At 41.5% G+C, this 23,559-nt stretch overlaps 1 protein-coding gene across 1 annotated transcript in view; it reads right to left on the reverse strand.

Annotated features, from left to right (window-relative positions):
• Positions 1 to 22,824, reverse strand: part of DDAH1 (dimethylarginine dimethylaminohydrolase 1) — a 142,117-nt gene extending 119,293 nt beyond the window's left edge. Inside the window, exon 1 of the mRNA XM_003892135.4 lies at positions 22,366 to 22,824. Coding sequence (XP_003892184.1) covers positions 22,366 to 22,668 — 303 coding nt within the window. The 5' untranslated portion in view covers positions 22,669 to 22,824. The remainder of the gene's footprint in view (positions 1 to 22,365) is intronic.
• Positions 22,825 to 23,559: the final 735 nt, after the last annotated feature.

A 23,559-nucleotide genomic window follows, 5' to 3' on the forward strand; every position in this document is an offset into this window, starting at 1 on the left:
CACACCAGTTAGAATGGCGATCATTAAAAAGTCAGGAAACAACAGGTGCTGGAGAGGATGTGGAGAAACAGGAACACTTTTACACTGTTGGTGGGATTGTAAACTAGTTCAACCATTATGGAAAACAGTATGGCAATTCCTCAAGGATCTAGAACTAGATGTACCATATGACCCAGCCATCCCATTACTGGGGATATACCCAAAGGATTATAAATCATGCTGCTACAAAGACACATGCACACGTATGTTTATTGCAGCACTACTCACAATAGCAAAGACTTGGAATCAACCCAAATGTCCATCAGTGACAGATTGGATTAAGAAAATGTGGCACATATACACCATGGAATACTATGCAGCCATAAAAAAGGATGAGTTTGTGTCCTTTGTAGGGACATGGATGCAGCTGGAAACCATCATTCTCAGCAAACTATCACAAGAACAGAAAACCAAACACCGCATGTTCTCACTCATAGGTGGGAACTGAACAATGAGATCACTTGGACTCAGGAAGGGGAACATCACACACCGGGGCCTATCATGGGGAGGGGGGAGGGGGGAGGGATTGCATTGGGAGTTATACCTGATGTAAATGACGAGTTGATGGGTGCAGCACAGCAACATGGCACAAGTATACATATGTAACAAACCTGCACGTTATGCACATGTACCCTAGAACTTAAAGTATAATAATAAAAAATAAAAAAAAATTAAAAAAAAATAATAATTCCAGTCTTTGAAGGGGCTGGAGAACGTTATGTAAAATGACTCAAGCTTCAACTTTTCCTAGGTCAGAAATACCCAAGGGCTTTGGTTTTTACTGTAACTTCCTTAGATAAAAGTCAGTTTCCTTTTTCCAATCCGGGAAGTGGATGTCTGTAATACAACATAAATTACAAAGTTTCTGATTTTACCGTCTAGACACCATCAACCCCCTTAACACTACCTTCTCTGTCAAAAATCTGGGCAGGGCCCAAAAAAAACTGATGTCCAACTAAGCTCGGAAATATATTTCTTCCAACTAAAGCTGGCAGGATTCTGGTGAGCATATTTGAAGCCAACAAAAAGCAGGATTGGAAAATTAAGAATGGTTAAAAAGAAAGAAAGAGGGCAAGTACAAAACTCTTTCACAAATTAACAAGGCTCAATGGCATCAAGTACTTGGAAAGTTTCCATCTCCACCCCAACTTCTAAATAAAGTGGCATGTCAGCTCTGAAGATAAATGCTGAAATTTTTTGAGCCTCACTATCCTCGGTAAAGGCTCCATGTCTGACAGATGCAGATAATAAGAGAACTAAAGCACATGCTCAAGAGGATAGCAACACTCACCTGGATTTTTACAGCAATTCTCTGAGCTCAAAGTCATCCTCACAGCACACAAGGAAGGAAAGATTACATAGGATTGAGAAAAGAGGTAAGAAATCAGTTGCTGGCTGGACGCAGTGGCTCACGCCTGTAATCCCAACACTTTGGGAGGCCGAGGCAGACAGATCACGAGGTCAGGAGATCGAGACCATCCTGGCTAACATGGTGAAACCCCGTCTCTACTAAAAACACAAAACATTAGTTGGGCGTAGTCCCAGCTACTCGGGAGGCTGAGGCAGGAGAATCGCCTGAACCCAGGAGGCGGAGGTTGCAGTGAGCTGAGATCATGCCACTGCACTCCAGCCTGGTGACAGAGTAAGAACCCATCTCAAAAAAAAAAAGAAAAGAAATCAGTTGCTTGTTCAGGGATAGAAAGTGGCAGACCGCACAAGGATTGAAAATTTGTTACCCTTCTCAGATTACCCAATTGCTTTCCTCCAAGCCAGCTGAGGAAACACTACTTTATCCTAATAATAGCAGTAGTAATAATAGTAATGGCAGCTATCACTGAGTGACTACTATATGCTAGGCACTACACCAATGTTTCATATTTATAATTCTCACAACAGTATACCTTTCAACTTTATGTTTGCCATAGAGCAGGATTCAGCAGAAGAAAGATCTGTCTTGGATCACATCTAAAGAGGATTAGTTTCTGAAATTTCAAAAGAATGGTTTAGATGATATCTTCCTTATAAACTGCCCTTTAACATTATAAAGACTTTTCATATATATTTTTTCATTTCCTCTTTGCAAAAGTCTTCAGTGGCAGGAATCATTACCCATATTTCATCTATGACAAAACTAGGCCCAGGAAGGTGGTGACCAAAGCCACATACTCTTAAGAACAAGGCAAGGCTTAACCACAGGCATCCTGACCTCAAGTCCTGTGTCAAAGTTCCACCTACAATGTGGCCCCACAGGGTAGGTCCTGAGAATATTGTGAGTGCTAAACATAGTCTACTCAATTCAACTGACATTCACCGAGCACCTACCTACTGTGTGCTCCTCACTGTGCTCTGTGCTGGAGGCTCAGAAGTGAAAAGGTCACAGGTGCTGTGGGAAAGGAGTTCATAGATGTGTGAGTAACCATGCAAATAAGTAAGGACAATATGGAGCGCTATGTGCTGACCAAAGTAGGGGGATTAGTCAGGGTTCTCTAGAGGGACAGAACTAATGGAATAGATATGTAAATAAAAAGGAGTTTATTAAGTATTAACTCACACGATTACAATGTCCCACGATAGGCCATCTGCAGGCTGAGTAGCAAGGAGATCCTGTCCGAATTCCAAAACTGAAGAACTTGGGAGTCCAATGTTCTAGAGCAGGAAGCATTGAGCATGGGAGAAAGATGTAGGCTGGGAGGCTAGGCCAGTCTCTCCACATTTTTCAGTCTGCTTATATTCTAGCCGTGCTGGCAGCTGATTAGATTGTGCCCACCCAGACTAAGGGTGGGTCTGTCTTCCCCAGCCCACTGACTTAAATGTTAATCTCCTTTGGCAACATCCTCATAGACACACCCAGGATCAATACTTTGTATCCTTCAATCCAAGCAAGTTGACACTCAGTATTAAGCATTGGGGGGGGGGGGAGACGACATGACATGATAGCTCTAGGAGTGTGCGGTGCTTCAAGGAGGAGGGGCACCTGAACTAGGTTAGGAGGATGAATTCAGTTTTAAGCATACTCTTTTTTAATTATCAAGGAAAAAAAGCATAAAAGATTAGTAATTTGTGCAATACTAGAGAGTGCCTAAGATCAAATATTTAGAAATCTTGACAAATATGAATCTGCAGGTCAGACTATATGGCATCAATTTAGGATAGACAGTTAATGTAAAAAACAAGTGAAGACATTTGAAAGAATAACGAGGTCCTTCTGTCCTTCCTAAAGGGTATATGCTCAATGAAAATATCATGTTACATTGAATTAATTTACTTACCTTCTTATTTATTTTTGAGACAGGGTCTTGCTCTGTTGCCCAGGCTGGAGTGCAGTGGTGCAAACATGGCTCATTGAAGCCTTGACCTCCTGAGCTCAAGCAATCATCCTACCTCAGCCTCCTGAATAGCTGGGACCACAGGTGTGTACTACAATGCCCAGATAATTTTTTTTAAGAGACAGGGTCTCTTCATGTTGCCTAGGCTGGTCTCAATCACCTGGCCTCAAGCTATTCTCCCTCTTTGGCCTCCCAAAATACTGGGATTGTAGACATAAACCATCACACCTGACTTCAGGTTACATTTTAAAGCCAAACGAATCGATCCCAATAGTTAAATGCTATCTGCAATTCTGACCACTTGTTAGAATGGCAAATTCAAAATATTACAGTCCACTAAGGACATCAGGAACAGCCAGACACTTATTTTCTGGTGCATGTCTGACTGTGGCAGAAGTTGAGACATTCATGCTGTGAGCTGTACTGCCCCAGCAATTGCTCATGGATGTGTTGTATTAGTCTGCTTTCACACTGCTATGAACTGCCTGAGATTGGGTAATTTATAAAAGTAAGAGGTTAATTGACTCACTGTTCAACGTGGCTAGGGAGGCCTCGGGAAACTTACGATCGTGGCAGAAGGTGAAAGGGAAGCAAGGCAACTTCTTCACAAGCAAGCAGGAACAGTGCCGAGCAAAGGGGGAAGAGCCCCTTATAAACCATCAGATCTCATGAGAACTCACTGACTATCATGAGAACAGCACAGGGAAAACTGCCCCCGTGATTCAATTACCTCTACCTGGTCTCTCCCTTGCCATGTGGGGATTATGAGGATTATAATTTAAGATGAGATTTGGGTAGGGACATAAGGCCTAACCATATCAATTGTCAACTGGTGGGCTTTCAGGAAAAGGGAAAATGGGCTATCTGGCCCAGTTGATCATGTCCATTCCAAGTCCTATCCTTTGGCAACATCATGCCAAAGACATTAAGGTGGAATTTCTACCTTCTGAGGCCTAATGTCCAAAATCCTTTCCTTCCTGTTATTTGTCCCCTTGTTTCAATCCCACCTCCCTTCCTCTCCCTCTCGCTCAATTCTCCTGCCACCTCTCCCCCAATCCTCTAGCATATGGCTTAGTGTCATGGAGATGTATCAAGTTTCTGGGTAGAAACTGAGGATTTCATTTCCAGTTAGTTCTTCCTCCTTTCTTCCTCTCCTTCTCTCTTCCTATTTGCCCCTTTTCTTCCTGATGTCCACTCTTCCTGCAGCAATAGCATTTTACATTACATCTTAAATTTCACCTAGGATACGAGAGACGTGTGTCTTACTGAAGGGATATAGGACAGGCCACCTTTCAACAGGAAGAAAGAAAGGTGATCATCATCGAATTTTAAAACTCAATGGAATAAAAGATCAGAATGTGGCTTCCCCACACAAGGCACTCTTTATTTCACGACGGGTCAGTGTTTGGATTCATTTATCAGCATGAGGAGGCCAGCTACACAGGAGACACCAATCACTGCCTGCCTATTTATATGCAGGAATCTGCCTGCTGTTCTAAGCAAACCCACTCTGCTCTTGGCCTCTGAACCTACATCTGGTTGAACCAGAGTTGGGCACCTGAACTGAATTCAGTCTATTCATAGGCTGGCCAGCTATCTATCACTTGGTTGCCTGCATCAAAAAATTAGTATGGACCCATGAGGCTCTCCATATAAACATTTTAAGTTGAGAAACTGGAAATCTGAGTCAGAATGCCACAGTAGCTAAGTTACAGGAATATGAAGTAAACTCGGGTGGGCCACAAGGAAGCTTAAGATAAACCAGAGAATCTAATGAAGCAAGTGGACAGTGAGAAGAGATGGCATGAGGAGAAAGAGAGACTTCATGTCCCTAATGATTCTGTGGTTTCTACTTGAGTCTATCCTTACAATCTTCCTCCTCCTTCTTGCAGGAATATGTTTCAGTTATTTGCAACCTAAAGGAATCTGACCAGAATGTAAAATCATTGACCTAGTAATATGATTGCTAGTCTGAGCCTGGAGGTAGCTCCAGTTTACTTCCAAGGCTTGCCAAAGATTCAAATGGAGTTACCAGGAATTGTAGGTTTAGTCACTGTGAATTATGCAAAATGTTAACCAAAAGCTACACTGACCTTTGATGTCTGAATTTCCTCATCAACAGGCTAATCCTTGACAGAAACACTGCAAGGATTTCTTCTCTGCAAAACTACCCTCTTCCTTCACACTGAATCATCAGAAAGAGGAGCCAGCTGCGTGCCTAAATTCATCCCTTATTTTAATTAACCCAAGGATGACATGGAGGCCTTGGAGACCTTGTACAGTGCTGTGTGTTCAGCAGTAAATATCCACCCATTGTAGTCAGGAGCCAGCATCTTCATCATGCTTTCTTGTTAGAACAAGCTTGTCCAACCCATGGCCCATGGGCCACATGTGGCCCAGGATGGCTTTGAATGTGGCCCAACACAAATTTGTAAACTTTCTGAGAACATTAGGAGATTTTTTTTTTTGTGATACATATTTTTAAGCTCATCAGCTATTGTGTTAGTGTATTTTATGTGTGGCTCAAGACAATTCTTCTTCTTCCAATGTGGCCCAGGGAAGAGGAAAGATCGGACACCCCTTTGTTAGAACATCAAGCTCTATTACTTTGAAGTTGTTATCCTGGATTACCAATCAGAATTTGTGTTTTCACCATTACTAAGCCCACTCTTTAATTCTCTCAATCATCTCTGTTCTAAGAGATAAAGAATGATAGGAATCATTAAAAGTGAGAGACTCTGAAAAACTGGTTGGTTCATTTTAGAGTTCTATAAAGTATTCATTTCTTCCTTCACTACCGTGCTTTGTTTACAAGTGAGTATCCCTCTATTGCTCTCCTTTGTTGCAAATATTCACATGAAAAACATCCAGATAAATCCACGGTGTCTTATTCTGAAGAAATGTGCTGTGCATCGCACCAATAGGAGCTCTAATTCCCCTATGGTTCAGGACACTCCAGTGACTCAAATGACCTTTCTACCAAAGGATCTGCATCACTTCCTTTGTTCCTGTTCTGCACAATATGGAATTACAATAATGTGAATAATTTTTCTTTTACAAAAAAAAAAAACCCACGAAACACAGGAAATCTATCAAAAACAGTTTTGACAACTGAGAAAATCACGTTTTAATCTGTTTAATTAACCACAGTAAAATTTCTTTTCTGCCAGCAAAGAATTTTACAAATTTTACAAAATTGGACTAAAGTCAGTTTAGTGAGCATTCCAAGAACAAGTTTGTTAAATTGAGACAGAAAAGTAGCATTTAATTGATAGCTATATAGCTAGTTACTACAGGAGCAGGTGAGAGAGATGGAAAATTAAGGGTGTGCCTCAGTCAAGTTATCATACCTCAAACTTCCTAAGAGGCTAAATCTAGTAAATACTTTAAAAACATAAAAGCACACATTGGTTCTGAGTTCAGTCAGTAAAATGGCCCACTAGCACAAGGCCAGTGACCAGGGATGGTTCCAACTCTGGGCAAAAGAAAGAAGACTCAGAATGGCATCTGGCATCAGAGGCCCCCACAGAAGGGGCTAGGCTGAGGGCACAGCCCAGCATAAGGCAGGTTGGTGTCTGGCCCAATGCAGACGTATGAAAGGGCTGGCAGAACATGGCATCAAAAGGGCATAGCAGTATGTTTGAGAGATTCTCTCATATGAGGACTAGAGGTCAGCCTTGGGGTCTTCTGCAGGGAATCTAGGCAGGAAACCAACAAAAGGGGTCAAGATGTAAACCCAGTTAAGGGAACCAAGGCACTACCTGTGCATATGAAATGAATAAGGGTCATGTTGGGGTAGGGCCATCAGCAGAATGATGAGGCTGACCAAAAGACCTATTGAACAAGGGACCTTTACTTCTTCTGCTAATAGCCAGACTGCTTCCAGGGCTTGGAAGCGGGCCAAGACAGCTAGGGAGAATGATGGATTTAAAGTGCTGGTAACAGTAAATACATGATAAACGATATTGCTGTTGTTTATTGTGGGTGAAAGGATTAGCTGGGAGAAGGTGGGTAACACTGGAAGGGGTCTCTGAACCTGAAAACTACATAAAGCGCAATGGAGATGCATGTGTGGCGGGTGAAAGTCCAAGCAGGTGGGGCTGGATCTGTGGAAAGCATGGCAGCAGGAACAGGTGGCAGATGAAGTCGGGAGGTGGATAAGAGGTGTGTTTGTACTGGAGAGAGAGGCACACCACAGGGTCCAGAAGTCAGAGCTGGCCAGAGGCAGGTGCCCATGGTGCTGGAGTACAGGGGCAGGATTCTAGTCCCTTCCAGCAGAGAGAGGGAATATTCCTAAGAATAAAATCAGGGGTGTACAAACAGGAGCAATAGCATGGGTAATCTACTAATTCCTCTGCAACACAGGTAACACTCGTCTCATCTAAAAGCTGATACTCAGGTATTTTGCAGGTAAAGTCTCTTATTGACATTTTACAACTTTATGAGACAAGTTGCATTTTTTCTTTAGGACACTTACTGGTATTTTTAATTACACATATATTTGCAATTATTTATTTCATGCTTATCTCTTTAATTAAACTACAGGCTCCATGAGGGCAAGCATCATATTTGTTTACTTTATGTTTTGCATTTAGTAGGCACTCAACAACAATTGCCTGCTGAATAAATAAAAGTAGTGTCACCCTTTCCTACAGGTGACAAAACTGTATCAAAAGTTTTTTTGGCCAAGTTAATCTTGCTAGTAAGTGATAGGTCTGGGTCTTTAGAGGTGACTGAAGAGTATTCTCTTTCTATTAGGACCTCTATCTAATGTTGTCAGAGCTTAGTGTCACAGTTATTGTGCAAAGGATATTGGTCAAATCTAGTCAATCCAATATATCATCAAGAATAGGCTAGTTATCTCCAGTCCATAAGTAATAATGTTACTATTACCATACATACAATCCAACACTCATCATAACATTACCACTGTAATCACTGTTGTATACAGCATCACAGCATTCAGAAAACTTTGATTTTCAGCATCCTTGGGAAGAAGGCATAAAGATATTTTATAGGAAACTGAAACTTGTGAGTTGCCTGAGATGATGCAACTGAGAAGTGGAACTGAGAATCAATTCCAGGTGGAATTTCACCTGCAATGTAAGAGGAATTTTTTTAAGTACTTAAAATGGAAAATATATTGAATGTGTAAAGATACTTAAAATGTAAATTCAAATGCTAATATATGACCAGTTCAAGATCAGATGATAAGCTTCATGGCAGAAATATCTCTAAGTATTCATTCACTTAGAAGATCAGAGGATGAAGAGAAATTACAGAAAGGGTAGTACCTTTGACTCAGTTGAGTCTGATGACCTACTCCTAAAACCGTGAGCTGGAGAGGAGGCCAGTGCCCACAGGAGACCTGCCTGTAGAGTGGCACAGGCGCTGGGTGACTGGCCCAGCTGCCAGCTGAAGATCAAGTGCATATCTCTAATGGTCTTACCAACCTCCTGGCATGTTTCAGGTGGAGTCAGCATAAGGGTCCAAAATACAAGAGCAATGAATGCCAACTGCTGGACAGAATCTCAGTCCGGGCAGGCCACAGGCGGTCTGGCCACAGCCCAATGGATGGAAGTCTCCAGTTTCCAGGAAGAGAAGATAGCAAGAGAAAAGCACAGCCTCAATCCTTAGGGGCTCGAATAATAGCCCTTTAGAAAGACAAAAAGCATATAAATGCAGAAAGAAGAGGGACTGATCACTGATGGAAGAGCTACTCTGTGCAAGGTACTGCTCAGTACCTTACCTGTATTATTGCATGTAGTCATCATAACAAAGTTATAGGGTAGTCAAAACCCTCTCAACGTTACAGATGATGAAAGTGATGCTGTACTTGCTCAAGGCCACACAGCTAATAAGCACTGGAACCACAATTTGAATTTATAGCTGTCCCCTGCCGGTCCTCAGGGCACATGGAAAGGAAGAGAAAGCCCCCTCTCAACAAGTGCCCCAGGAGTCAAGCAAGTCTGCCTCCTGAGTCAGCTTAGAAGCATGGGTCTCTAGACACCTGGGTTGAGTGAGAGGTATGTATGTGAGAGGGGTGATGAAGACTGAATCTTGTGCTGATTTGATATCTCGAGTGATTGTGGGTCTGGGAGCAGGTGGGCAGTTCAGTGAGGAGCAGAGGAAAGTAGAAACAGTAAAAATGAGACTGGAGTCAATAGAATAGAAAATGTAGTAGGCTTTCATATGGCCATTTTAATAAGTGGTATGCTTTCTGAACACCTGCCATCCTGGGCTATAATACCATAACATTATAATTTGGTTTACAAATGAGTGTATCACTTCTAAGCAGACAGAAATACTCTGTAGCATTAATGCAGGGGAGTCTTTGATATTTGAAAATGCCTGTTTACTGGGAAGAGCCTGAGACTTTCCACCTACACTGTTTGTTTTCCTTCTCTTCGTCTCCATCCCCTGCATTTTGCTGCCTTTGGATGAGTGGCTTTACCCTCCTACTAGGTAATGAAAAACCCAGTGCCCTGAGACCAAACAGCCCATTTGCTCAATGGAAGTCAAGTGCCTCTGACACATGCCAACATTCTGTTGATGCAAACAACAAAGAATGGCAACAAAAGCTAAAATGACAGCATTTATTTAAGGTTTTTTTGCTCTCCTAGATATGTAGATTTAAAACCTCTTGACAACGACAAAAATAAATAAATAAATAAAGCCTCCTGACAATGACCCATAGTAAGAAGTACACTTTATGTTGCAACCTACAGCATAAGAGGGAACATGTAGATGTGTGTATGTGTATAAATGACACAAAGGTTACATGAAACATTACCTGGCTATATTATGGGTTGCGAATACACTCTGATATTTTCTATTCTACTCCAGTTTCTTTACAACCAAAAAAAAAACTGGAGTGACCTACTAGAGTAACTTTATGATCCACTAATGAGTTGAACTTAAAATTTGAAAATCGCCATCTGGACCTAGAGTATAAGAACAAACTCATAGTGTTATAGGAACTCCCCCAAAAAAGGAAGGTAAAGAAGGGTAGGGAAGTTGTAGGAACTGCATGTATGCTTTCTCCTCCATAGATAGCACCATAAAAGCCCATCCCAAAGGTGAAATCAAGACGACCTGCGTGGAGGTGATCACAGGCTGAAAGAGCCCAATAAAAAAGGCACAATTCATTAAAGCAAACCAACAACAACAAAAACTTTCTCCTGGCTAAAGGACCACTGAAATAATGTAACTCAAGAATCCCTGTAAACATTTTTGATGATCCACAATACCACCAAGCATTATTCACAAGGAGAGCATTGTTAGAAAACTGAATTTATCCAGACCTGTGTATGTGTGTGTGTGTATGTTATAAAAACAGGCCAAGTGATAGTCGCTGTCGCATTTGCAGAATTTCCAGTCATTAGGTTGACCTCAGGGCAGGCAAGTGTTTCAGGGAGCGTGTTCTGAATCATAATTGAGCCCTCAGCTGTATTGAGGCCAACGAGCTATATCTTGTGTGTTTTTTGGCATTTACTTTCAAGAAAATGTTCTAACTTAAATCCCTATTACTCTCTCCACTCACCAAGAAACTTCCTTCAGAGGACTGGACAGTTTAGAAGCAGTATTAATCCTCAGCTTTCCTGCAAACCACTCAGAGGCTTCAGTTATCCAGCTCAGTGCTCACAAAGAAAAATGCAGACATGGACATGACAACTGCACTCCCCATTTTTTTCTCATGTAATTATAGCTCCAAGTCTCACAATTCCAAGCCCTTTTCCTACAAACACACAATTTCTCCAGTCATAGCCACACACTGCCTCTATCATTAATGTCTCTTATCAGAATCTTCAAAGCACTCTTTCTGGGGGGCACAGAAGAGCATGTATAAGGGAATACATTCCACTCTTAGTACTAGGCTGCTCAGCTAGCAGAAAGGGATCACCACTGAAAACTGGGCGCTCCATTTCCCTGCAATCACAGATTGGCCCATTACTAAACATCTATATATACTTTGTCAGAATGAACCCCAATTTATATGCCAGTCCAGATGTCTCATACTTAATAGGCACCATTACCAACAAATATTGCTGCAATGAGTTACTTGTGGGAGAAAACTAAATTTTCTTTGGATTCTTACATAAGGCAGGATTTCCACTTATCCAGTGTTGCATAAGTGTGAAGGAAGGAGAGTGAAACCAGTTATTTCCAAGATCTCTTTTAGGCCGTTAGCCAGTGATCTGAGAATGACATGAACATTATAATCATATTTTAGCGCATTCTGTATTTGAACACATGCTGGGGTTCTCTGAACCAAAATATGTTCTGAGTTTTGGTCACTACCCCAAGAGCATCTGTGGTCAAATTCTGATGTTGGATCCTGATGCCTCCCAGGGCTTGTGTAGGTCTCAGCCCCCACCTGGATGCTACTGCTTCCTACTGGGTACAACCCCTGGCAAGGGATTCAGGGAATGCTACTGCCACCAAATCTCCCCCTCGCCACCTCTGCAAAATGCAAAAGATGCAGGTTCAGAGGGAAAACTATGCTTTCCTGTCTTAACATAACCTTTTCTTAACCGGGTTAAAATTTATCATCAAAGAAGGAAAGGTAGAATCAGCTTCTAGCAAATGGTGAAACTGACAATCTTCCTCCTCTTCACGTTCCCCAATCACATCAACCAGGCCACACAGAACTACGGACTCAACACTAGTTTGCTGAATGGACAGGGGTCCAAACAGTCAGGAAACCATCACTGTAAGGAGTCAACACAAGTGAGAGGAAATCAAACATGACTTGACAGAAAGTAATGCTGATATTTTGGCCATGATTCCCAGGACCCAACTGACCAACGGGAATGGCCCTGCAGAATTTCTATAAAGAGGCTGAATGGTGCAATCTGGTTGAAAGGGGATGCGGTGGATTTTTCACATTTATTTTTTACCATGACCTAGTGTAAGAAATTTACCTAATCAGTATACACAAACACAGTGTGTAACAATGAAACAAGTTTTATGAAACAATACTTACCCTTATGACACTATGCTGCAGTACACTCTGACATTTTCTACTGATTCTACTACAATAAAAATGAAAGATCTGGTCATGACCCACTAAATTGATTTCATGACCGACTAGTGGGTAGAGAGCAGCAGCTGGGGGAAAAATGGTACAAAAACCTTGTCTTGAAGCTGTGCTCTGGTCATAATTGGACTGTTTGGGGTGACTTGGGAAGACTCAGAGATTAGGGAGGCCTGAAGCCTTAATGATGTTTAGTTTGAGAGTAACAAAAGACAAAAATGAAGAAATCAGTAACCTTTTTGGCTAGGGCCCTTCAACATCCCAACTGTGTATTTTTCCGAGAAAAGGGAGCTGGAAAACCAGGGTCCCTGATAGAGAACTAGGATGGCATGCAGAAAGTTAGAAAACTCCCAAAGCAAGATTTAAAAAATAGTTTGGGTATTTCAAAATAAAGTACTAGATCTAAATCTCTTCACACAAAACTCTTGAGCTGGAAAATACGATTACATCATAAATGGCCTAAAATATGACTCAAAGCCAAACTGTAGTTATAATAATCTTTATTCCTGAAATGATGGTTCCCTTATGATTCAAAAAATAATTAAAAGAATAAAATGGCTGTTTTTCTTCTATTACTATTTTGAAATGGCACCAAGATTAATTCATTCATTTCACCTTTTTCAATCATTTCAGGCTAAAAATGACTATATCTATACCTTATTTGGCTAATGTGTACACAGCTAATTATAGGAAGGCTACTTTTAAGTAGGTATCTTTTTTTTTTGTCTTTCTTTAGAAAAATAACTTCCTGTAGTTTTGGAAGCCAAAAGTTAAATATTAGAAAACTAACAGTTCAGCATCAGGAATAGAAACCAGCACACATATATGGAAGGTTTATAAGAAAGAATTACTATGGGTAATTCAAGACTTAGTTATAACAGAAAACACAACTTACAGCACATACCTTGTCACCATTTACTCTCCATTTCTTCAGGCCACTGGTTCACATTCACCACACAAAAACATCAACTGACAGACACTGAGGAAAGTGATGTGTGATGGCAGAAAGTATGTGGGTCTAGGATCTTACACTATTTCAATGGTTTTTATTTAAAGTCTTCTATAGAAAAAATTACTTGTCAAATGTGCTACAAATGGTTGAGTAAGCAGAGCTTTTGAAATAGATTTAGCAAATTCAATTACATCTCATAATGGATTATCATTAACAAGGCATGAGTTCATACGATTAGTTAATAAGCAGAACAAGTATAATGTCTTTGGTTGAATAAAATCCAGTATTTTTTATTTATCAAACTCCAATTTCATTTCACAAATGTAAGTTATCATCAGCTCCCCATCCACTTTCCCCCATCTTCTTATCTCTTTCCCACCCTACACTTTCTCTCCCCCACAACCCAGGCTCCAAAAAGAAAAAAAAAACCCTCAGCTATTTGATCTTAATATCACTGCAAAAATCAAAACCAGTGTCTCCTGCCCCCAGAACAGTGGGTATCCCCACCTGGCCGCCTCCTGTAGCTCATGCAAAATTCAACCCATAATTACAGATGCATTCTCAGTTTACGCTGCATTTGAGATTCAATGGTGACTACTGTCAAGATGGAGAGATTTGTGAATAAAAATACAGTTCAACAGCAAATATAAGTTAGTTTTCTCTTATTTGCCATTGACATGGGTAATGTACAGATAGTCCCTGATATATGATGGTTCAACTTACAATTTTTTGACTTTACAATGGTGAAAAAGTGATATGAATTCAGTAGAAACCATACTTTGAGTACTCACATGACCATTCTGTTTTTCACTTTCAGTACAGTATTCAATAAATTACATGAGATATTCAATACTTTATTTTAAAATAGGCTTTGTGTTAGATGATATTGTCTAACTATAGGCTAATGTAAATGTTCTGAGCATGTTTAAAGTAGTGTAGTCTGAGCTATAATGTGTGGTAGGTTACAAGTATTAAGTGTATTTTCAATTTATGGTATTTCCAACTTAAGATATGTTTATCTGGATATAATTCCATTATAAGTTGAGGAGCATCTGTATATAACTACACACTACAGGATGACAGGTTTTCCTGATATACCCTCATGTAACAAATTATGGGTCAAGGGAGAAAATCCCCCAGCAAAGAATATACTGATAACTTATAGGACCCCCCACCCTCCACCGCCAAAAAAGTGCCTTACCAGAATCTAAATGGCAAGCTCAGGAATGTTTAAGTTTCAGACTTAAAGTAGACTTTAGTCAACTCCAGAGTGGGCTACATTGTTCCTAAACTGTGCTAGTCAGGAATCCTAGAAGGGGTGCCAGACCATTATGGAGCACGTGGATAAGAGTAAGAGGGAAGTACACTTAGAAATGAGGTGTGCAAAGTGGCCAAATCCCTCTAGACCCAAAAGAAAGAACTAGTGATGCATGTGTTTCTTTTGGTGAACTTGGAATTGGATCTGAAATTTCGAAAGATCTGAGAGGGCACAGGTGAGTTTTTCTCAATTCTACATCTTTTCAACATTAATAAAATTAATCTTCACTGGACTATTACCCCCATCCTATCTCATCCCGTTCTCTGTATCTGGAAGGTTGCTCTTCTCTGCCTTCCCCTGGTTAATTTTCACTCAATAATGGCTCTTCTGGGAAGCCTTGGTGTGAGTGAGACACATCTCCCTGAGCCTTCGTGGCACTGGGCAGAGTTGTATCATAAAATCTGCCCCCGTGTTCTGCAACTGTCTGTCACTGATGTGCCTCCCTCAATGGACTGTGAGGTCCTCAAGGGCAGTGGAAGTGTCTAATTCATCTGTATCTCCCCAGCACCAAACATTCGGTCTGGACATAATAGACAGTTATTCAATGTACTAACAGATATGAGTAACACAACTATTATCCCTTTACTATCAAAAGCAGAGTCATTTTTCATGCAATCATGGTACTCATAGTTAATGCCACACAAAAACTGGAAAACTTTAATATTTCTTAAGCAAAATAATGACAAAAGAATCAAGGCAAAAGGATGGAGATGGAGTTTTGCTCTTATTGCCTAGGCTGGAGTGCTGTGGCATGATCTCGGCTCACTGCAACCTCCACCTTCTGCTTTCAAGTGATTGTCCCACCTCAGCCTCCCGAGTAGCTGGGATTACAGGTGCCCACCACCATGCCTGGCTAATTTTTGTATTTTTATTACAGACGGGGTTTCACCACATTTGCCAGGCTGGTTTCGAACTCCTGACTTCATGATCCGCCCGCCTTGGCCTCCTAAAGTGCTGGGATTATGGGCATGAGCCACCACGCCCAGCCCAAAACGTCTTTTAATAAAGGCAAAGGTTTACTTACACATATTCAAATAGAGGAAAATGCTGATGTATATATCTTCACTGGGATGATAACTTACCCCATAAGCCCATCCAGCTGCAAAAGCAGCTTAAATGATATAGTTCTTTTAATTTGCTAACCTAACTAAGTCAGGTTCTTGTCCACACTGATTTGTTGGACAAAATTAAACCAACCTTGTATTAGTTTGTGCTTTCCTTTGTACTTTGTCATGCTGATTCCTCTTGTCATAGTTGCTTGGATGATCTAAACATTTAGAAACAAAAGTTCAAAGTCTGGTGATTCGTTGCTTTCTATGGGATGCTACTGCTCCTTCAGCAGCATCAGCTTCAGGAAGATGATGTACATTATTAAATTACTTGACAATGACAAAGTGAACTAGGATGGCATTACATACACACTTTTTTTTTTTGGTTTTGTTTTGTTTGGTTTGGTTTTTTTTAGACAGAGTCTCGCTCTGTTGCCAGACTGGAGTGCAGTGGCGCTATCTCGTCTCAGTGCAACCTCTGCCTCCCGGGTTCAAGTGATTCTCCTGCCTCAGCCTCCCCAGTAGCTAGTACTACAGGCGCCACACACACATTTTTAAATTGGATTTGTTGCTTGAGATTATGCCTGATTGTCTATTCAGATGAAAAGCACCTGCTTATGAAATGAGCCTGAGAAGTCTGACAGATTTAATATCTAATATCAGTTTAGGGGAAGTGATGGAAGCTAACTTCAAAGGTCAGGTGAATATTTTGATGGAATTTCAGAGAATTCAGTTATGGTAAGTAAATATTTATGGATAACCTGAAATAAATACTGCACTGTGTTCTGCATAAGATATAAATGAAACTTTTTTCTTTTTTATTAAGGTTTTATCTTTAATTATGATACTCCCTTGATAAGAAGGAAGGAACACTACACATATCCAGATCTCTAGTCAAAAAAATGAGGCTTTCTGAAATGGTTACAGATTTTAATAGCAAAAGCCCATAAAATTAATAACCAGTACTCATTTTTAAAACATACACCTCCAAATTTATATTGAGAATCATAAGATGACATGGATAATTTACTTATGACACAAAGGCAGTAGAAGGTAAATCTGTTTGTTCAAAAGTCATAAGTAGATTTTTCTGTTTTTGTAGTTTATATTAATGGATGGATACCTACCATTATTATACTAAAAACTAATTTTGAAGAAATCTGAGCTTCATAAGAATTCAAATACATGCAAAGGCAATGTTCCAGCATATCTGAATTACAAGGGATCTAGCCCTGCCTTCTTAGTTTTATAATGGTTCTCTAATGAGTCTAAGAATCTCTGCAGAAAGCTCATTTTCAGCTAGTAGTATCTAATAGAAGTCACTTCCTACTCATTTTGTTCCTTATTTTCAAGGCTTTAAGAGACTACAGTATTGGATGCATCCCAGTCTCTGGGACACATCAATTTCCAAACGTTACTGCCAAGGCTATGTAGAAGAGTCAAAAAATTTTTTTAAATCCTGAAAAGGAGCCGTTGTTCTAACTAGTTGAAGGTGATGATTTATCAAGAACTGCTAATCTGCTGCAATGTGGAGAGCCCCAGCACATTCACTTTCCATCTTGGTGTCAGAATAATTTCTAATTATGGTTTGGGGCAGTTTTCTCACTTGAAGCTAAACAGAAATTTGAGGAAATGTATGTATTTAAAAAAGCAATCATCCACTCTGCTGGTAAATAAAGACACAATTATGCACAAACAGTGCCTAGGCAATTTAGGGGGTTATATAAATGACTGAACTGTTATTTTTAAACTGAAGTGAAAACAACATATTCTTATTTATGAGAGAAGGGAAGTAAAATGATTCACTTAGTGTTCGAGTTAGATTGCATATCATTAATGTGTAAAATGGGATTTAGGTAGTTATTCTACATAGATTTAATGCTATGTTGGAATTAACTACAATTGGCAACAAGAACTTCATGCAAAAAATGACCTTTAGATTTTCATAAAAACCTCATTTCTGCAACTTATTATTGTGTATGACTTTGGACAAGTTACTTAACCTCAGTTACCTGAGCCTCAGTTTCCTTATCTTTTGAATAGGGTTAATAATGCCACCTTTTAGGATTCACACACATTCAAAAACTTAGCATTTGTTAGCTATAGCTATTAGACATTACCGTGATGTTCACTTGCCTCCAGGATGAACATATTTACGCTTTTTCCTAACCAGAGAATAAACCCAGAACCAAAATATATAAGTACCCTAATAAAAGGGGAACATCTATCCAAATTACATTCCCCATCCCTTCCATTTATGTCCCCATTGCCCCATTTGATGCCTAATTGCACTTTTGGGATTTATTACCTGGTGCTAAGCATTGACTTCTTCCTGAAGAGGCCCCTAAAAATGCAAAAGCTCAAGGAAACAATAATTAAAGCTACCATCACTTTGTAAGAATGCATTTGTGTGGTTTTCTCCAAGACAAAATTATCCCACATACTAACACCTGGTACCTGGGAAAGAATAAAATAGCCATTAAAAAGGAGCAATCCTCTCAACAGAGTAAATGACAAATAAATTTACAAAAAAAGTAAAGGGGCAAAAAGGCACAGGACATATTTTGCAATTTTGCTTAAGTAAGTTTTGTCAGTTAATCATTCATTAGGTACTAAGAACCTTTGGACAGAAACTCAAGAAAATGGCATTAGTAGTTGCCTCTAAGGAGGAGAACTGGTTAGGCAGGTGCAAGAGTGGGAATAGAAGGGCAACACCCACTTTCACTGCATATCCTTTTGTACCATTTGATTTTGGCACTGAAGGCATGAATTATCTACACAAAAGTTTTAATTAAAAAAATTCAATCCTCACACCCTGTTATTTCTCCTACATCATCTTTTAGATTGTTTGTTTACATTACATGACATTTAAACATTGACTTTTGGCCGGGCACAGTGGCTCATGCCTGTAATCCCAGCCCTTTGGGAGGCTGAAGCAGGAGGATTGCTTGAGCCCAGAAGTTCAAGGCTGCAGTGAGCTATGATCATGCCACTGCACTTCAGCCTAGGTGACAGAGTGAGACCCTGTCTCTAAAAACAAACAAATAGAGAAGTTGCATTTCTTCCCTACAAAGCAAGTTGGAGTCATGTAAAATTTGATAGGCCTCTAAAGACTGATTTTTCTTTAAAGTATTAAACATAAAAAACACTCAAAATCTAAAGATACAAAATTATTAGACAATTAACATTATTTACAGACTTTCTGTATATGCAGTTTCCTTCACTAAAACTTGGGCTTCCTGCACACAGGGGCCGTGTTTTGTTAATCTTTGAGGCCTCACTGAGGCAAACACTGGACTTTCACAGGAATACTTTCTTGAATTCCAAGGAAGAAAAGCCATTAAATGAAACATGATATTTTGATTAAGAAGGAACTTCTCAAGATTTTTATAAAAACAAACAAAACAACAATAACAACAGAAAGAGGGACAGGGACAGGGATAGGGGGTAGAAGAAATAGCTATAAACCACCTACATTCATAACAGAACTTTTGAGACCTTACTGATTGCAAATGCTTGTGAAACACCAAATACATCATAAGGAGGGAGAATTAAGGTTAATCTAAAATAATGAGAACATTTGTTCAACAAAATATTTGCTACCTGCCTATTGTGTGCAAGGCCTTGGTGACAAAATGTTGACCAATGCAGACATGATTCTAGCCCTGACAGGTTACGTAATAGTGGGAGATACAGAATGATAAACAGGCAATTATCATGTGGTATGATAAATATAAAAGCAAGTTTATAGAGTTTTAGGAGCTCATAAAAGGAGAACCAATTCCATGCTTGGAAAAGTGATGTCTAAGTGGGACTAGAGTTTTGGAGTTCTCTAAACTCGAGTTCAAATCCTGGTTTTACAGGTTACACTCTATAACCCTGGCTAATTTATTCAATCTCTCTAGGCCTCAGTTTCACCAACTTTAAAATAGGAATTATGATACTACTGAGTTCAAAGAGTTGATGTGAGTATTAATGAAATGCACATCATAAATCTGATACGGTGTGTGGCAAGTACCCAATAAATATTAGCTACTAATATTAGTGATAACAGTAAGCTGAGAACTTAAGGCAGGTAAAAGGGAAGAGAGGAATCCAGACAAAGGGAAAATGTACAAAATAAAAGCAATAGTCTGGTGAGCTGCACTGAAAGAACCTCGCTTGATCCATGGGTCAGGCGGTGCTTGGGGTGGGATCAGAGGTGAAGCTAAAGCTGGAAAGGCAAGCACAGTCCAGCTCAATGGGTTTATCTAAGCTCAGTGGGGGCCCCTTGAGAATTTTAGTCAGAGAAGGGACAGGATGAGATCTGAGTTTTTAAGAGACCAGTTTGGCTACAGTGTGGGAATGGAATGGAAAATGACAAGACTAGAGGCAGAGATCAGTGATGAAAATGTTAAAATAATTCCCTGGCTACCGTGGATTTTCACAGTTGGGAATGCAGACATCACATGAAAAAAATATATAGCAATCCAAAGAGGGTCTTCAAGTAACTATCTTCTTGTATTAGTATTTCATTCATTCATTCATTCATTCATCCATCCACTCACTCAACAAGCATTAACACCTACCAAGGCGGGGAGCTGGTGCTGTGAGAGATTGCTACAAGCATTGCCCTACATGACCCTGCTGTCCAGAAGCATCCTATCCAACACTGACTGCCCATATCCCTCTCCCTGCCTGGGAGGCCTGTTATCCTGGTGACCCAGATCATGTGCAATGCAAAGGCAGGCACCAGCAGGAGACCCAAACCCAGAGGCAGTATCACATAGTAGAAAAATGTCAGTGTATAGCTGACTTGTTATTAAAGGAGTAAATCTTCCATGACCCATTGCTAAGTGAATAATAATAGTCAACATTCATCAAATGTCCTGTCCTATGAATTTCAGGTAGATTAATAAATTTATTACAACAACTTTGTGAAATAGGTATTATTATGTCCACCATATAGATGAGAAAACTGAGGCAACAAACACTCCCTAAAGGTCACAGAATTGGAAAGTGGTGGAGCTGAGATTCAGTCTGTTTTTATCCACTACACCATGTGACTTCTGGCAGTGGGCTACCAGGCTGATATCAGAATTAAACCAATTTAAAATGTATGCTTCAAAATCTGGGCAGGGGAAAAAGATCACTGCTCACTTAGGTATCAGGGAGGCCAAAGCTTGGAAGCTTTTATTATAGGAATAAAATGAAATGGATGAATAAATATGGTGACAGTCTCTTGAGGAGAAATTGGACTACTCTCATCAAAAGAGTGCCATCTTGAAAGGGTTTTCAAATCGATTTTGCTCTTTTAAGTTCAAACCATAGCTCTGCCATTTGGCCTAGAACACATTAGAAAGTATTCAAATGGGATTACATTCCTTATCAGTTTAAAAGAGTGGCACATCTCACAGACTCACAGATGGAGAGGTGTGGCAAACAGATCAAAGGGCTAAAAGAGATCTGTTACTCTTTTGGTTTTCTGCTAATGGAGGGTGGAATAAAAGCTGATTATCTTACTAAGAAATTAGTAGAATATGTCTATTTTCTCAGGCCATGTAGGATTCCATCAACCAAGTAGTGAAGCAGGTGAGGAATAAGCATATTTTATCATAAGCTCTATGAAGCATTTCCAATGTGAAGTGAATACAGACAAAATAGAAAAAAAATTCTTAAATCTCCAGAAATGAAAGAAACCACTAGCTTCTTGCAATGCCACTGGATGCCAACAGCAACGGAGTCTTGAGCCTGGGCTCTTAACTGGCAATGAGAAGAATCCCAGACCAGATGGCATTTTAAAATCCAATCGCACTCTATTTGTCTCTCCCCACTAACCTACATTGCACTTAAAGCAATTAGCCATTTCACAAGCTGCAGTATTTCAAAGTAGTTACAACCCTTGAGAACAGAAAAGCTCTCTTAATTGCTGTGAGTTTAAAAATATAGACAATAAAAATTACGGAATTTGTGAAACAACCATCTCTTAATTAAACACACACCCAACACCGCACAGAGTAGAGCTTTTCAAACCTAGTCCATTCATGCACACATTTAGCACAGCTCACCAACACACTTTCCTTCCATTCATTCACTTACTAGTCCCGTTCTTTGGGACTCACTCGCCACCACTGAAAACGAACTTGAGAAGCCCCAGGTCTGTGGGCACCGACACCCCGTTAATTAATACAGCTTGTCCTGCTCCAAGCCCCAAGCAGGACTTGGGGGCTTCCATGTCACGACTGGCGCTGCCCCCTGGAGGGACGCCCAGCCTCCACCTGCCCTCCCGGAGCGGCACCCCTCGTGGCCCCTGCTCCCTATGAAACACTCAAAGTTGCACTATCGTCGCTGTCGTTTAATTTTCAGAAATAAAAATGCTCGTGAGACGGACTCCCCCGCCCACCCACCTGCCCGAGACCGTACAACCACACTGAATCGGATCCTCCAGAAGGCTGCCGGCAGCCTGGAGGTGTGAACAATGAACTTCTCTCTGACTCTGACACACACACACACACACACACACACACACTCGCCCCACGACGGGAAGTTGTGAACTAGCCCATGTGCCAATGGCGCTACTCCCCAGGCAACGCGGCTGCCGACGGGAGGGGAGGGCCCGGCGCGCGCCCCGGCCGCGCCCCTCGAGTCGCCGGGCGGGCAATTACCTCCTTCCTCCGGCTCGGCGCCCCGGGTCGGGTGATGAGGGCCGTCTCCTCGCACACCACAGCCACGTCCTCCACGAACACGCAGTCCGGAAGGCTCTCGTCGGCCGGCAGCTCCACCACCTGCAGCCCCAGCTTGCTGCCCAGCACGCCCACGTAGAGCTGGTGCTGCCGTTCAGCGCGGGCGACGTCCACCTCCTCGCCCTTGGCGCTTCTCAGCGCGTGCTGGCCGAGCGACTCCGGCAGCGCCCGCACCACGGCGTGGGTGGCTCGGCCGAAGGCGGCGGGGTGGCCGAGCCCGGCCATGGCTTCGGGAGGCTTAGGGGCGGCGGCGGAGGCGGAGGCGGCCGGGTCCTGCCGCGGGCAGTGCGCTCCAAGCCTGCGAGCGCCCGGCGGCTCCTCTTGGCAGCCGCTGAATGTGGTGCAGAAGGAGCCCAGCTCGCGCCCGGAGCCCTGCCCGCGCGACTGAGCATGCCCAGAGCTCCGGGCGCCGGCCTGCGCGCAGCCCGCGCGCCCACTCCGGCGCTGGCGGGTCTCGCGCCAGCCTAGGCAGGAGTTGTGGCGGCGAGCGCCGCGCGAGGAGTGGGGCCAGGAGAGGCGGCCAGGGAAGCAGCAAGGGCAAGAAGTATGTTCAGGCGGGGGACCTCGGCGAAAAGCCACCCTTACCCAGACCTGGCGGTACCTGTGTTCTGTCGCAGGTGCACACCTCCCATCGTCCCCAGCGCGGAATTGGAGAGCCAGCCTCGGTCTGGACAGAGCGGCTGGAGGGCTTCTTGGTTTTTGCCTGAACAGTTTAAACCTTGCTTGCTTACATAGTCTAGTCCACTTTTGAAGAGCTATAATGGCTTACAGATTCTTCATTTTAAGCTTAAATCGCACGGGTCCCAGTTCTGTTTTCTGGCCTTACCTAAAGTACAAGTTTTTTTGTTGTTTTTTGTGTGTTTGCGTGTGTGTGTTTTCACAAAACAGCATTTGCATATCTGAAAACAGTTCTAATTATCTATGCTGCCTAACACCATCCTCTACCCCCAACCCTAACCCCCTCCAGTCCTGGAGCCCAAACCACTGAAAAGTAACTAGTGATTTGGTTTCCAAGTCCTTTCAACATTCTGGTCAGCTTCCTTTTGATACACACCAATTTGCTTGTATCCTTTTAAAATCATAGCATCCGGAAAAGAAACAATTCTTCCTGTGTGG

Source organism: Papio anubis, chromosome 1 (assembly GCF_008728515.1).
Source record: "Papio anubis isolate 15944 chromosome 1, Panubis1.0, whole genome shotgun sequence".
Lineage (NCBI taxonomy): Eukaryota > Metazoa > Chordata > Mammalia > Primates > Cercopithecidae > Papio > Papio anubis.